Genomic DNA, 15814 nt, shown 5'->3' on the forward strand with positions numbered 1-15814 from the left:
ATGCAGGGCACTCAGCTTTTCCGTGTCAGTGGCTGAAAATACTGTGTGTCCCATTCATTTTCCTTCTATATACATTATCGTTCCGTCTGGGTTCCCGTAGTGTCGCAAGGGAGGTCTTCAATTGACTTGTTTTCGCCGAACTCCTGGCCGTCTACCATAAAAGCACGATTCGCGAGCAGCTATAATTCGAGGATTTTCGTGATCCAGCCATCAATGAATATCTCAGTGTATGTTTCAATCATGTTACCCTCTTTCATTCTTTTTCACCGTGACCAAAACAGCCCAACTGCCCCAAAGTAGGCTCAATGCTGCTATAACAGTAGCGAGCGGTATTATGGCAGTTTGCAAACCAGTGCCATCTGGATTGGATTTCATCCACACTGCGAAGAAAATGAGTGGACCAAGCAGTAAGAGACACTGATAAAGGGAAACGAGAAGAAACGAGACAGTATGTACGGTCCCTAGCCCCCATATCTCCGTAGTATGGTCATCTAATGGACGGATCTTCTTCGGGATGTTCTCAATGAGTGCCCTCGCTGACGTACGGGCGTAACACTCATGTTCCACCGAACGGTTGCAAAAGATACCCAGCTCACAATAGAAGAAGCTCTGGAAGGTATGTTCTGTGATTGGAGGGTTCTCCTGGGCCAAGGGGCTGTACATGTAGTCCTGAGTGTTGGGGGGGAAGAGGCGCTGCTGGCGAAGCATGCGGTCTGTTCCAATCAGAAGGAACTATGGTATAGATTAGCGTGGTGCAACTATGATACCATCGTTTCTCATAGATTCCAAAGCATACCTTCCTAACGTCATAGGATCGCAGCCGCCAAACGGAGAACCATATTCGCCACTTCCCGCGGGCTTTCCAGTAGAAATTCCTAAATTCCTCGAAAAAATCCGAATCTGTAGTAGTTGTCTTGATACACACTTTGTTCAGTCTGATGTATCTCCCTCTCCCATTGACTCCAAGCATGATCCATTGGTCAGATTGGGAAGGTTGGGGAGATTGGGGAGTAACGGACCCTGGGGAGGGCGAGTTTTGCTGTGAGTTTTGCTGTGAGTTTTGCTGTGTCGTCGGTGGGGGTGGAACTGGGCCACCCAGCGAGCCCTGGCCTTGGGAACCTGCGGTCTGTCGCGAAGATCCCGAACCTGGATTGTAACGGATGCCAGCAGATGATAACGGTTGCATCTGCATGTTAGATGGGCAAGAGGGGTTCGGGGGATTTGAACTCGGTGTACGGTTGCGGGCTGCAGGAGACGGTCGTATACGCCACAATCTCCCAAATTGCGCTTGGAAAGAGGCTTTGGCGATACGTACGACCCAGTCTAGTCGTTTCTGTTGGATTGGACATCGCCGAATCTTCAGAGGGGTATCTTCCGGCAGAGAGAGGATTCTGTCAACAAGACGGGCATCGTCTAAAAATAATTCTTGCCAAATCGGCTCCCCACAATCCTACGTATGGTTAGCTTGAAGTTTCTCAGAGGAAAGAAGGTAGACTTACGCATTGCCCCAAAACGCGGGTCTCCCCAGGCCGGAGTATGCGTTTTGGCTGGCTCATTGGCCACCAATCCCATTTCAAATCCGTCTTGGTCTCACACCATATCTTTGCTCTATTTAGGATAGAGTCGTCCTGTTTCGAAGATATCCCAACAGTGCTGGTGGAAACTGTCGAGAGAAGCTGTTGCACATGGACTGGCAGAGCTTTGAGTAGGGCCCCTCTATCCAGCTGTAGCGATTCTTCAATGATCAGTTTGGGCTCGTGGGCCCAACTAAGGGCTTCTTCATCCAGCTGTGGCGATACTTCGATACTCTGTCCAGGCTCGAGAACCCGAGGGATAGCTTCTTCATCCAGCTCTGGCGATTCTTCGATACTCTGTTCAGGCTCGCGTACCCGAGCCATCACTAGAGGAATCATCAGTCAATTGGACGAACAATTTCTCACTATATTATATATACAGGAAACATGATATTAGGTAAAATAGGGTTGGAGTGTCAAGGCATGCGATTTACCTACCTGCTTCCTGGAAACCAAGTATTCTCTTTGGTCTCAGCGGCTGGTCACTTGTTATGGGCTCCTTACCCTCTATCCATTGCCGTAAATTGGCCCGGAGTGCAGGAAAAGCTTGCGAAGCTTGCAGAAATCCTTTAATGGATTCCACGGAAGGGGGTACGTTGTCGAGAACTAGCTCTTCGTTGTCCTCCTCATCGGAATCTGGTTGGTCACCTTCTTTCAGGTCTTCAAGAGTTTTCGTAGTGTCCGATGCAAAATCACCAGAACTCGGGTTCCGTTTTCTGACGAGGTGATATTTGGACTTAATATACTCATCCAATCGACGCCATCTATCTGTCTGATATTCGTCGGCCTGATCAAGACGAGTGTGAGGGTCTCGAGACAGCTTTTACTCAGCTCAAGTGTAACCTCTTGAGCGCGTTTCATAATCAAAGTTGCAACCTGATACTGAAGTTCGCGAAGCTCACCGGAAGCTTCTGTTCGAAGGGCACGACCATAAATTTGGAAAAGCCGGCGAATGTTCCTTTCGAACCGTGCTTCGTCAACTTTAGATCGAGCAGTTCGAAGTAAATCTTTGAGTTCATCGTCTTCGAAAAAGACGAGTGCCAGCTCTTGCGCAAAATCTTCAAGGTCGTTCGTAGTATAGGACGTATTCGTGCTGGCAATTGAATTTACAGAATAGAGACTGGAGACCTCGCTGGCAATTGAGTTTGCAGAATAGAGACTGTAGACCTCGCTGGCGTTGTCATTGTCTGTTCCGTGGGGATCATCGTCGTTTTCAACGATGGCCTGTGAAACAGTGTCGTGTGCTCCGAAGTCGAGTAGCATCTGAACGATTGACTCGTGGCCATTGTCTGAAGCAGCTTGGAGGGCCGTACCGTACAAACCAGACTGGGTGCCCGCGGCGGCACCGTGGAAGAGTAGTAGCTTAACGACCGACTCGTGGCCATTGGCGGCAGCAGCTTGGAGAGCTGTGCCAAATGGCCCAGAGTCAGTATCTACAAGTGCGCCTTTCTCAAGAAGTATCTCAACTATCAAGTCGTTGCCTTTGGCTGAAGCAGCTTGGAGGGGTGTGCTATACAATCCAGACTGTGTATTCACTGCGGCACCCTTATCAAGGAGGAGAGTAGTAGAGTGACGTAGGCCAACGAGGGCTGTATAATAAAGAGCATCGATGTTGCCGACATCGGGAGGGGCGCTATCGAAATCTGGCGCATACAGCCTGTATCCATGGTTTATCGCCTCTGGTGAGCATATGAATTCTTCAACCGATTGTTGGACAGCGTTGAGTGTAATCTCGACGAACGCCGCATTCATTGGCCAGTACTCCGCTGAGTATTGTGCGAAAGGGTATTGTTGCCTGGTTTCAATCGGGTCGTATGAATGGTCTATATCCTGTAGGTATGAGAGACAAACATTCAAAATACTGAGTCTTGCAGTGGTCTCTTTGAGGTCGTCGGCTATTTGTCCTTCCAATCGGACTGACGTGAGGTACTCCTGCACCGAAGAGTGTACAAACTGGATCTCTGTGACGGTTGATTCGTTATCCTTCGCTTGCCTCTTAACGAGGACAACGAGACCAGCACAGGATGCTGCTACTTCATCTGGAATCACCATACGATTTTCTGCGTCAAATCTCGGCTGGTTGTTGATATCCACTGCAAGTGCGTCAACGGCCTCGTCGAGTCTCAGCGGTCGTTCTGAGTAGACCATGAATTGCAGAAGGCGCGTCGCATGGTGCGTGTGCTGCGGCCGTACTCGTAAGAGGATTCGCGCATATGTTGCGTCTAGGGTCCGCGGAAGGTTGGCTAACTCTCTTCGTATAGCTGGCCGATCAAGGCAGTGCTTCAAGATGTCGAACTGGCATGAGACCCAGTGAAACCTATGTAGATTAGCAACTTGTAATACGAGATCCAACTGATAACTTACATCCCGTTAGCCTTTTTTATTAAGGCGTCCTCGATTTCCTCTTGAACATCTGGTCGTTTTCGCCACCGCTCCAATTGCTGCGTTCTGGCCTTGACGTATGCAGCAATATCCGCATCTACTACACTGCCCCCAAGAGGAATAATCTCGTCATCGGAAGCCCACTCCGCGATCGCTGTCTTGATTTTATATTCAGGGCGGCTCGTAACCAGTGTGTGGATGTTCGCACCGCATTCTCGAGTCCGCTTAATCCATGGAAGTAGTCCATTCGCAAAGCTGTCATCTCGTAGATGGCATTCGTCGAGTGCGTCCAGGATTAGCCACACTTCATCAACCTTCTGTATCATGTCTTGGAAGAGATTGCAGAGTATTGAAGTATCTGGCTGGAGTCTTCCTTTGTTACATGATTCGTAAATAGCATCGACTTCTGCCCTGACGTCCTTTCGCTTATAGTAGAGCTGGTCGACGAGCGAACGAACAGCTTTCTCGAGTGATTGCTTCTGGACGTCGGTGAAATCGAAGAAGAAGTAGATTAAACCTTCGGAGGTTTTGCTTTGTTCTAAATCGGCCACGACAGTAGAGCTGAGGATCGTCTTGCCGCATCCTGGAATACCGTTGAGCCACAAGAAGGAGTTCCGGTCTGCTTTCCATTTTGTATATTGGTTACTGTCGAGGAACCATTGGCCCGTTCCTTCGTGATGTTGCTCACGGGCCTTGTTCAAGTTTGTTGACGGGTCCGGCGGCGAGAGCCAGCGCCTAATCTTCTCGAGATGGTCGGTTGCTTGGAAGTCTTCGATCCGCATAGCTTGCATACTTGTCAGTGCTAGTCGATAGGATATTGGTACGGGAATGAGGTATCGCTAACTGTTCTTAGTAGGTGCAATATGCTTGAGCAAGTCCTTCGCATACACCGTCGCCGTCATTGCTGCATAGCCTTTCCATTCCTTGTTCATATGCGTATCAGAATAGTCGCAAATGCCGCGAATGAACAAGCAAGGGAAGGTATTCATCAATCCGGCCGAGCTTGTGTCGAAGCACAGGACGTCTTTGTCGCGTGAGAGCTTGTCGCGCACTACAGCATCCCTCATCGACTGGCTTGCAGAAGCAATCAAGCCGTAGTGTACTGCAGGGTCGTCGTCATCTACTTCGTCTCGTGTCCTTCGCAAGACCAATGCGGAAGGGTCGGTACCGCACGATGTCGCACAGCCTGTGTCGTTGTTGACGGGATGGATGATATCAGTGCGATATAGGCGGTCGGTGCTCACGTCGGGCTTGTGGTATTTTTCCCGAGTCCCGGATACTTAGACAAGGCACTGGCAATCGCTTCTTGGATCTGATGGCCATCGATCTCATAATCCACCTTGGTCGCACTGATGGCCGTACGTAAGACGGCCGGTGGCTGTTCCAGGAATTTCGTCTCTTTGAACGTCTGGTCCTGGATTGCCTTGCCAAAGTCGTACTCAAACACGCCCCCACGACCGTCCCGAGGAGTGCCGACGACGATGTCGCCGAGTCGTATATCATGCTTCTGACTTGGTACACCACCGCCAATCCCGACCATCAGGCTTAAGCGTACATTAGGAAAGCTGTGCAGCATTTGTTGTATCACACTTGCAGCAAACCTGCCGCCATGCTGGCCTTTGGCCAAGACAACAATGACCACGTTGTGCTTTCCCATCCTTCCAAGCGTATAGTCGTTGTCATCGTGTGGCGCGACATATGCGGGACCTTCGTGTTCATCGTCGAGGAAGGCGCGAGCAGCGACACACACGGTAGAAGTCGTACAGATCCAGCTGACTGTGTAGGCATCGTTAACCAACTGTTGGTGTGTTCCATTTCCGTCTTCCTGGCCACTGGTGCCCTGTTGATCTGTGGCCATCTTGACGGTTCGTCGGCTATCAACAACCACCCGGGTTCATACGTCGGCAAATCACCAGTAGCAACAGGTTCTCGCTAGAGCAGAAGAGCCATTTTATCGACAACGCTGCTTGCGAAAAGTATGAAGGAAGCTATAGAGTTATGAGCCAGGACATTGTTATGGCTTCTTGCCTCTGACCAGAGGGGAATGACAGAGACAGCGAGGATGCCTCAGGCCCCGTGGATGTTAATTTTCACCCAGAAAGGCAGCCCAGCCTCACGAACAGGCCGCGGATGACTACCCTTTGTCCAATACGAGCGGGCGATAAACGCCATGGCTGCAGGCTGTATGCCGAATCCTGTGGTTGGGCGTGGTACAAAACAAGGCCATTGGCTGAGATCGAAACGTGAGAATATAGGACAGGGCCCGGCTGCGACTGTTCCCCGCATCATCCTGCCAGCGATTCGCCGAGACCCCCAACACGCAAAAATGGCATTATGACAATCAACAGCCACAAATGAGCCTGGTCGCAGTTGGTCAGATACGAGTGTATATTGATATTCAAGCCGTGGAAGGCAACTTGCAATTAAGAGCCCCAGGGGTCCTTGTACAAATCCAAGATCATCCGTGCAGGCGCATTTCCGATCAAAACATGCACTTGTTGGACAGCTCGACTCAACCCAGAAGCCTTCATCGTTGTGTATATTGGTATATACATGCATCGCTATGCAATCGACCTCACAATCTAGCCGACCATTAAATCGCATCATGAACTTCATTATATAGGGTTATAAGTAGTCTTGGGGATAGGGTGCCTCGGTCGGTGGCTCAATCAATAATATCTTCCAATCCCATTATTTCGTTGTCTCTTTCCACTCCCTGATTCCCAAATCCAAATGTATCAATCAGTCATGTCACATCTCAGAATGTGCCCAGATTCTTGGCAACTTCGAACTCAGCGTCCGTGTTCTGACGCACCGTCTCCACGTCAACGCCCTCCGCGACCTCAGTGAGCGTGAGCCCACCCTTGACGCGATCGACCTGGAAGACGGCCATGTCGGTAATGACGGTGCTCACGACCCCCTTGCCGGTGAGCGGCAGCGCGCAATCCTGGACGATCTTGGAGCGGCCCTTCTTGTCGACGTGCTCGGTGGCGACGACGATCTTGGTCAGCTCGGGGTTGGAGACGAGGTCCATGGCGCCGCCCATGCCCTTGAAGACCTTGCCGGGGATCATGTAGTTGGCGAGGTCGCCCGTGGCCGAGACCTGGAACGCGCCGAGGATGGACACGTCGACGTGCCCGCCGCGGATCATGGCGAACGACTCGGCCGAGTCGAACGTCGCCGCGCCCGGCAGCAGCGTCGTCGTCTCCTTGCCCGCGTTGATCAGGTCCGCGTCCGCCTCGGCCTCGCTCGCCGGGTAGGGGCCCATGCCCAGGATGCCGTTCTCCGACTGCAGCCACACCTTGACGCCCTCGGGCACGTACGACGCCGCCAGCGTCGGGATGCCCACGCCCAGGTTGACGTAGTAGCCGTCCTGCAGCTCCCGGGCCGCGCGCTTGGCGATGCGGTTGCGCGAGTCGAGCGCTTTCGTCCCCTTTCCGGATGTCTCCCCCTTACCAGAGGTCTCCGCGGGCGCTGCGATCTTGAGGTTCTCGAAGTTTTTGGGCGCCGTGGCTGGGACGATGCGGTCGATGAAAATGCCGGGCAGGTCCACGCTCTCCGGGTCGATGGAGCCGATGGGCACGATGTTCTCGGCCTCGACGATGGCGATCTTGGCGGCCTTGGCCATGAGCCCGGCGTATGTCTTCGTTGTGTATCTATGACACCCGTGTTAGCCGACTTGAGTCTTATGCTAGATTAAGGGGGTGTCTTACTTGAAGACGCAGTTACCTGCTTCATCCACCTTCCACGCGCGCAGGATGGCCACATCGCCGGGGAGCGCTGTCTCCATGATGTATGACTTTCCATTGAACATCCTCGTCTCCTTGGGCTTTCCCGGCTCCAATACTCCATCGGGCGTGAAGCGCGTAGGAATCTCCCCAGTCTCGATGAAAGTCCCTATAAAGAACTGAGTAAGTCATCACCATTCGCGACAAGAGAGATCGGTAAAGTAAGGCGGAGGGGAAAGCTTACGACCGCCCGTCGCAGTGTAGAAAGCCGGTATGCCCGAACCCGCCGCGCGCAGCTTCTCGGCCAGAGTGCCCTGGGGGCACAGCTCAAGCGCGATCTCGCCGGAGAGATACTGGCGCTCGAGCTCCTTATTGGCGCCCAGGTACGACAGCATCATGCGCGTGACCCGCCCATCCTTGGTGAGCAGGGCCAGGCCTTTGTCGTTGGCGCCGGCGTTGTTGGACACGGCCGTGAGGTCCTTGAGGCCCTTCTTGTGTATCGCTTGTATGAGCGTTTCTTTCGGGCCGTTAGCATCGGTGTCTCGGAAATTGCCATTCGTGGATGGGAGGGTATTTACCGGCTACGCCACATAACCCAAACCCGGCGCTCAATATGACCGATCCGTCCTGGATATCGGCGATGGCCTCATCGGCCGACTTGAAGACCTTGGACCCGCCTCGCTGCTTCTTCACCGGTCCAGGCCGGTCAGTCGAGTACGACCTCCGCCATTTCTGCAACAGCGGCGCATACTGCTTCGCGCTCGGCGTGGCCCAGCGGTAGGTGAACTGGAGCGAGGCGCGCATGAACACCGTCATCTGAGGTCGCGCCATCGTTGCTGGATTTCTTCCTTCTTCTCACTCTCAGTGAGCAGAGTCCCGTGCCTTTGTCGTGTCTCGTCCTCCCAACATGTGTCGCACGCGGTTCATACGGGCAGACGCAAGATGTAGCAAGACACGCAATATGAAAAAGGAATGAATTGTGCTCAAAGTCTCGAGTTACGAGAATAAACTGTCATTGCGCGAGCTTGCTGAGACGTCATTGTATATCCTCGGTATGGAGCACTAAACCGGGCATTTTTAAATAGCCGGCGGGTCTGATCATCTGAAACTCGCCTGCAGCTAATCACTAAAGCCGCATTGAATCCTTTAGGAAAAGGTCACATACACAGTTCGTAACCGTATGCACCTATGAATTACCTTCTATACGAATATAAACAGAATACGCCAGTGTCTATTGGGTTTACATAGCAATGGGACGAGTTTGAGGCTATGATTGATCTTGCCTGAGCAGTGGGTGGAGGGGCAGACTCAAGACCGGACCCAAGTGGGGTGTCGCAGCGTCATTCATATATCCAGGCTTTCTTTCTATCTGTATGCCATCGAGCCATGCATTTTTGACGTGAATGAATTGCCAACCCAGTCTCAACACAAGAGTGTGATGCCCCAGCGTTGGCTTTCTTAAGGAAGCGCGAAAACCCAAAATGCATCGCTCCAAATAACCCAATCATGATTTCTATCACCTCCTCTAGTATTCAACATCAAAAATAGAACGACTATCTGCCATGTTGCGCGCGAAAATAACAACCACGCCGGTATCCTTTGAATGCTTAAGATCTTCCCCAGTCAATATTCCTAGACCAACCGATACATATATCTAATTAAATGTTCGTTCAAATCAACTCCTGCCCTGCCGCCCAACACTCTCGACCCTGATGCCGAGCTTGTTCAACCCTTTACCATCGATGATTCCCTTTCCGTCAAACACCCACTTCGGGCTTTTCATGTGGTACGATATCTTGTTCCAGTCAAGCTTCTCCTTGGGCTTGTACTCGTCCGAGTTGCCCGCCGTCGAGTAGCCGCTCTTGACCAGCCCGCAGTCGGGGCAGTCGCCGGCGCATGACGGCTCCGGGTTGTAGCGCTGCAACGGGTCACCCTCATCACCCAAACTGGAAATGGGAGCCGTCCGGAGCAGGTACTTGTGAAGCGACAGGATCTCGGCCTCTGTTGGGTCCAGGCGCTCGAAAGGACGCGGGTCAAGCGTCTTGATGGACTTGAACCTGGGCCGGACCGTCGCGTTGCTCGGCATAGACGGCAAAGCCGGGATAGCAGCCGTATTCCGGAACTCGTCGAACTCTGTCGTGATCAAGACAGCGTTGCTTGCTGCGCAGGCCTCGTACGCGTTGCTGTACACCACGATCGGTCCTCCGTCTTCTTTCAGAGCCGCCTGGCCCCTCAGGAGCGTGCGGATCTCATCGCGCACCACCACCGCATTACAGCAGGGGTCGAAGATGGCGATCTCGGAAGGAGCTTCCTCGAGCAGTGTCTTGATGATCTCCAGGGCGGGCGACTCGCGTGTGTCCGAGGTGTTCGCCTTGAAAGCATAGCCCAGCAGCGTGATCTTCTTGCCGACCAGCGTGTTGTTCAGGCACTTAATGACGCGCCGGCTGAACCTGTCTCGCTGGTACTCGTTCATCTTGACCACCTGGCGCCAGTATTCGCCGACCTCGTCCAGCCCGAGAGACTCGGCCAGGTAAACGAGACTGAGGATATCCTTCTTGAAGCAGCTTCCTCCGAAACCAATGCCCGCCTTGAGGAACTTACCCCCGATGCGGGGATCGTACCCGATCGAGAGCGCGACCTCGTCTACATCGGCGCCCGTCTTCTCGCAGATGGCTGATATCGAGTTGATCGAGCTGATACGCTGCGCCAGCATGGAGTTGGCGACAAGCTTGGACAGCTCAGAGGACCACACGTTGGTAGTCACAATGCGCGACCGTGGGACCCAGGCAGCGTACACACTTGCCAGCGCATCGGCCGCTCGCCGCCCGGATGATGTCGTTGAAGACCCAATCAGGACGCGATCGGGTTGCATCAGGTCCTTCATGGCTGTACCAGCCGCCAGAAACTCGGGGTTGGAAAGGATCTCGAAGTGGACCCCCGGCCGATGGACCGACATCTACCATGCCTTGTATCAGCAGGAAGCTCGTCAGCATGAAGGGAATGGGGATCTCGAGTTGACTTACAGTCTCTTGGACGAGCTGAGCCGTCCTACAGGGAACAGTAGATTTCTCCACAATGATTGCGCCCGGGCGGGCGTGTTGCGCGACGACCCCGGTAACAGCTTCGAACGCCGTCATGTCCGTCGCGCTGCCAGCGCCGGCTCCGCGCGACTTGGTCGGAGTATTCACCGCGACTAGTACGATGTCGGCTTCGCCAATACACTTGGCGACTTGCGTTGAAAAGAAGAGATTTGGCTGTCTGGCGGGCACGACGGTGACGCCCGATCGGTGCGCGTCGCACTGGCTTTCGCATTCCGAGGAGGATGCCGTGTCGTCAGAGCCAATATCGGAGGCGTCTAACTTATCTGCCTCGTTGTGGAAGGCGCATTCCCTCGAGCCATCGCGGGCAATGCGCACAATGTCGCCTAAGCCCGGCTCGTAGATTGGCAGATGCTTCGAGTTCCACCTCCGGATTCGCTGTGCATCTCGGTCTACCACGGTGACCCGTATATGAGGGTTCGAATATGCTATTACTGCAGCAGTAGGTCCACCTGAACAATGCGGTCAGTCACCATAATCATGTGACACGGCTCAGAACAGCCACTTACCGACATAACCAGCACCAACGCAGCAGATGTTGCGTACCAGTGGCACCCTAGAGTCCAGCCGCGACGACGATAGCGACAGGTGGTTTGCGCGGGCGGTCAGCGATGCGTACTCGATGTCTAACGCGCCGTCTGCCGCTGCGCGAAGGATCGGACTGAAGGACAGGCTGCCCTCTGGTGTCGTGGGAGCCGTGGAAGCGGCGTTGTCCAAGTATGAGGAGGCGACATCTTCCGCGTCCCCGAGGGACGCTGTTATCGCCTGCATCTCGTCGAGGGACAATGACACGGCGGTGGGGATGGGACTGGGCGCGAGCGCGTGGGGAATACACGGCCACGGCGCGGATGGTGTAGAAGTATGAACAGACACCAAATATGTTATCTATCCTGAGAGTGGTCGTGTGAGCACGCGTATTCTGTGAGAGATGGGACACGAGGGTCGAGGTCAAGTCGCAAGACATGTATCGGAGTCAGGTTGCCTGGATGATGCTCGAGGCTTCACAGCTGACGTCGCAAGAGTTGCTGGCAGTTGCACGAGGATATTGTTTTGTAGGCCAGAGATAAGGAAACCAACGTACTCTTCAAGTTTTATTTCGAAGGACTCGCGACCTTTTGGACATGCGTGGGGCGAATAGGAAGGAAGTGTGCGCGGCTGTGTCTATGTGTGTGTGTGTGTGTGTGTGTGTGTGTAAGTTGGCATTTGGGTCACAGGAAGAAAGGTTCAACGACAGGTTTGCAGATGTAAGTTGCGAGAGAGGAATGGCAAGATAGCGACGTACCACAAGATCAACCGGTCAGGGAAAGGGTCGACATGCCACCACGATGGTATTCGCTAGCACGTTAGATTCTGGACCCTTAAGACCGAAGACGCATACATTCGGTTTTCTTGATCTAGTCAAAATGCAACGGCGCAGAAACAGGCGTTGCCACCATGGACGACAGCCAATACATGACGGTCATGGCAACGTGTGTGTTGGTTGATTTGATGGAGGGGCAGAGAATAGATAACTGCCCACCCTCGACCCTTGGTCGGCACCACACTTCATGCTGACATGCAAGTGTTATGGAGCACGAGAGAAGGTACATCCGGCTTAGTTTCGAGTGGGCGTTCCCGTTCCCAGAATGAAGTGACTATCCTCGGTGTAATGTTGACAGTATCCGTGTGCTATCGCAGCAAGCTTTCCAACCAAGCCTGTATACCTGCAGGAGTTGCAGTGGTATATTCCCTCGAAACTTCTCCTGTGGATGAATGGCAGAGCGACTGGTAGGAGAGAAGCGCCGGGTAGTCAGTAGTGCTATGTCGGATCTTGGTATACTTAGGCGCCAGCGCGGTGCTCCTCACTAATACGACCAAGATGGATGGCATCGGCAAAGCATGGTCGTTCGCCGAGTGCGGAGTGTTCATGTGCTGCCATGGCTCTCAGTGGTTGGCTATCGCCAAGAGAATGTATTCTTCACGCCGGCGTCCATGCAAGCGTAGATGGAGGCGAAGAGAAAGACGGTCGGTACCTACAGAAGGCAGAGAGGCAGGAGATAACTTTAAAAAAGTTCCACCCAACGGGCTCGCCCACGATATACACGGGGGTGGAAAGATGGATGCTCATTCGTCCGACCAGGTCAACCGTCTAACTAGAAGTAGATCAATGGGTAATTGTGGGGGATCCTCGTGCATCCAGAACGACCCCTCCTTCCTCCTGTCGAAGTGTGAGAGCACCAAAGAACTGGTGGTGCAGGTGCCGCCCTGGAACGTCCTCGGTCCCTAAGTGCATGCATGAGGCCTCAGCTGGCTTATCCATTGGCCAGCCTTTGCATTGTGTAGCCATTCCTAGATACCATTGGATGAGATCTTCATCCCACCAGGTTTCGTTCAAGAATGAGGTCTTCTTGACAAAATGCATGTTGAGGTGCCGGTGTGGGTTTGAATCTTGATGTTTGTTCATGTCTCTGCCGTTTGATGCAATCCTGCCGTGGCGTTATAACGTCCAGTTGCTGCTCATCACCGATACTTGTAATGCGCAAAAAACCCGATTATCGAAGGAGCACCTAGTCAAACGTCTTCGGAACTCGCGATGAGTGGCGTACTACATGTGATCACGCTTTGTCTACCTAGTATCGATCAGGAGAAATCCATGTGCATTTGCCATGTGGTGGCCATGGTCATTGTTGAGCATGGATTCGAGATATCCGTTTCCGCAGTGGACGAGTAGAGGGAAAACGTGCCACAACAGATTGGCCGACAGTGATCCCCGAGACAGTCGGCAGGTGCAGGTGCGTGTGGTACAGGCGCCGCTGTCCCACTGAATAGGCTCGTCCCCCCACTAGAGAAGCAGCTAGGGATAGAGGGATGGACGCTAACTGCCATGAAAGTCCTCCTGCCGCCTCAAGATCTTGAACACTACATAGACTAATCCCGAGTCCAGCCAGTGACACAGTCACGGGTAATCATGAGAGATCCGCACGGATCATTTATACCCTGCCTGTTCATCATTCATCCGTGATCATCGTCGTCGTCCACGCCCTGCGCTGCGCCTGTCCAGTCACACCTAGCCATGGTGCAAAGACTGAAGCCCCTTTACGACCACAACGACCAACGGTGAATGGAAGCTTAGTTTCAATATCTATTTTGTGCTGGACGAGTTTCCGATATCGAACATCCCATAAACTCATTGGAGAGTTCACATATCCGTTGAGAGGTAGAAGGCTCCTGGCATCGCCAGTTGCGTAGAGCGATTCTCGACCTTTATGAAGCAAAAGTAAAGATCATACAAAATGTCTCCAGCAAGACAGAACCATGATCTCAGCACCTTTCCCACCGCCTTAAAAGGTCGGCGCATACTTTTATGTGTGGAATCATTCGGCCCCATAAACGGTGTTAGTCGCACGAATCTCAACCTGGTCAACCATCTGCGCTCCCAAGGCGCCCTGGTGGCCGTGGTGGCGCCCGACAACCACACCAAGGTGAACACCTTCCAGGCCATCGACAACATAGACTCGAGTTCACTCCGCAGTCAGGAGGTTCGGTTGACGGGGTACCCGGTGCCGTTCAACCCGGAGCTCTCCATCGTCTACCCGGTCCGACTACTAAAGCTCTACGAGCGAACTTTCGGCGCCCCGCCGGATCTGATCTACTTGGGAAGCCCCGCGTCGCTGGGATTCCAGCTCCTGCTGCAACTGCGGCAGCAGCCGGACGAGGCCCAGGTGCCCGTCATCTGCAACTTCCAGACTGACTTGGCGGGCTACTGCGAAATTCTGTTCCCGCGACCGCTCGGCGCTGTCGCGAGCTGGACCTTCTCCAAGGTGCAGGGCTACCTGTTCCAGCACCCCTCAGTCAAGACGCTTTTCTATCCCAGCACCTTCGTCAGGCGATATCTGGAGGGGGCCGCCGGGGTGCAGAGTGGCAAGCTCGAGGTCCTACGGCGTGGTGTCAACACTGAAGGCTTCAACCCCTCGAAGCGGAGCGAGGCGCTCCGGAAGGCCTGGGCGCCCGACGGAGAGGTCATACTCTTCACCTGCGCACGCCTCGCCGGCGAGAAGGGGTTTGGGTTTCTAGCCGATGCGGCCATCGAGCTGGACAAGAGGGGGCTGGACTTCAAGCTGGTGGTGGTCGGCGGTAACCGCAACGCCGTGGTAGAGCAGGAAGTGAAGGACTACTTCCAGCCCCTGACTAAGAATAACAAGGTCATATTCACGGGCTTCAAAGTGGGCGAGGAACTCATGGAGGCCTACGCTTCGGCGGACATCTTCCTCCACTGTTCTGTCACCGAGACGTTCGGCCTCGTCGTTCTCGAGGCCATGGCCAGCGGTGTGCCCGTCGTCGCGCGTGACGAGGGCGGACCCTCGGATATTATCGAACACGGCACCACGGGCTACCTGGTGCCGCCGGCGGACCTGGCTGGGTTCGTCGAGAAGGTGCTGCGACTCAGCACCGACGGAAACCTGCTCGGGCGGTTCAGCCAGGCCGCGCGCGACCACGCCTGCGAGGCCACCTGGGAGAAGATCAACAACAAGGTCGCCTGGAGGATGGCCGACGCCATCGCGGCGCGCGAGCGCGAGCTGACGGGCTGCCGACGTGCTGCCGCCGACACGATGAAGGCCGCGGCGCCGCCGCTGTACCTCTGGCTGCTCATGAGCACGGCCCTGCGCCGCCTGGTGGTGGCGAGCGTCGTCGACGTCAAGCTCGTCTGGGGGCTCTTGGTCATCCTGGGGTTCTGGGCCGGCGTCAGCGTCTACTTGGCCTTCATCAACGTGGCGCATTTCGTCAAGGACCGGGCCCCGGGGGTTTACTCTACGGTGAAGTCTGTTTTGCGGAGATAGATGGGAACATGGTGGTGTCCGGTGTTTCAAACGGGCTGATTTCTCTTTTTTTTCCTTCCTGGGTTCAAGGAAGGTGCATGGCGACCTACACATGAAGTAAGAGATATGTCTTTTGCTTTTAGCTATACGATGTTGACATTGGTTATGAGTGTGTCATTCCAACTTGGAAATGGGACGACTACGGTTACCGGCATATATAGTTTCGGCATTCTTAT

At 53.8% G+C, this 15814-nt stretch overlaps 4 protein-coding genes across 4 annotated transcripts; 1 reads left to right on the forward strand and 3 right to left on the reverse strand.

Moving 5' to 3' along the window:
• Positions 1 to 74: 74 nt before the first annotated feature.
• PG998_004254 (uncharacterized protein) lies at positions 75 to 5814 on the reverse strand (the record flags this gene model as incomplete). Its single annotated transcript, XM_066871072.1, has 10 exons — positions 75 to 179; positions 457 to 732; positions 797 to 1450; positions 1500 to 1900; positions 2079 to 2234; positions 2321 to 3891; positions 3939 to 4740; positions 4801 to 5206; positions 5296 to 5500; positions 5558 to 5814. The coding sequence occupies 10 exons, from the start codon at positions 5812 to 5814 to the stop codon at positions 75 to 77; spliced, it is 4833 nt and encodes a 1610-aa protein (XP_066734822.1).
• A 900-nt stretch (positions 5815 to 6714) lies between these two features.
• PG998_004255 (uncharacterized protein) lies at positions 6715 to 8515 on the reverse strand (the record flags this gene model as incomplete). Its single annotated transcript, XM_066871073.1, has 4 exons — positions 6715 to 7612; positions 7670 to 7853; positions 7929 to 8201; positions 8263 to 8515. The coding sequence occupies 4 exons, from the start codon at positions 8513 to 8515 to the stop codon at positions 6715 to 6717; spliced, it is 1608 nt and encodes a 535-aa protein (XP_066734823.1).
• Positions 8516 to 9359: 844 nt separating this feature from the next.
• Positions 9360 to 11553, reverse strand: PG998_004256 (UDP-glucose 6-dehydrogenase; the record flags this gene model as incomplete). The annotated part of the gene is made up of 3 exons (XM_066871074.1): positions 9360 to 10640; positions 10708 to 11234; positions 11292 to 11553. 3 exons carry the CDS (start codon positions 11551 to 11553, stop codon positions 9360 to 9362), a joined length of 2070 nt encoding a protein of 689 aa, XP_066734824.1.
• A 2501-nt stretch (positions 11554 to 14054) lies between these two features.
• Positions 14055 to 15599, forward strand: PG998_004257 (uncharacterized protein; the record flags this gene model as incomplete). The annotated part of the gene is made up of 1 exon (XM_066871075.1): positions 14055 to 15599. The coding sequence occupies one exon, from the start codon at positions 14055 to 14057 to the stop codon at positions 15597 to 15599; it is 1545 nt and encodes a 514-aa protein (XP_066734825.1).
• Positions 15600 to 15814: the final 215 nt, after the last annotated feature.

The sequence above is a fragment of the Apiospora kogelbergensis genome (genome assembly GCF_038363985.1).
Source record: "Apiospora kogelbergensis strain CBS 113332 chromosome Unknown utg000002l_segment0_segment0, whole genome shotgun sequence".
Classification (NCBI taxonomy): domain Eukaryota; kingdom Fungi; phylum Ascomycota; class Sordariomycetes; order Amphisphaeriales; family Apiosporaceae; genus Apiospora; species Apiospora kogelbergensis.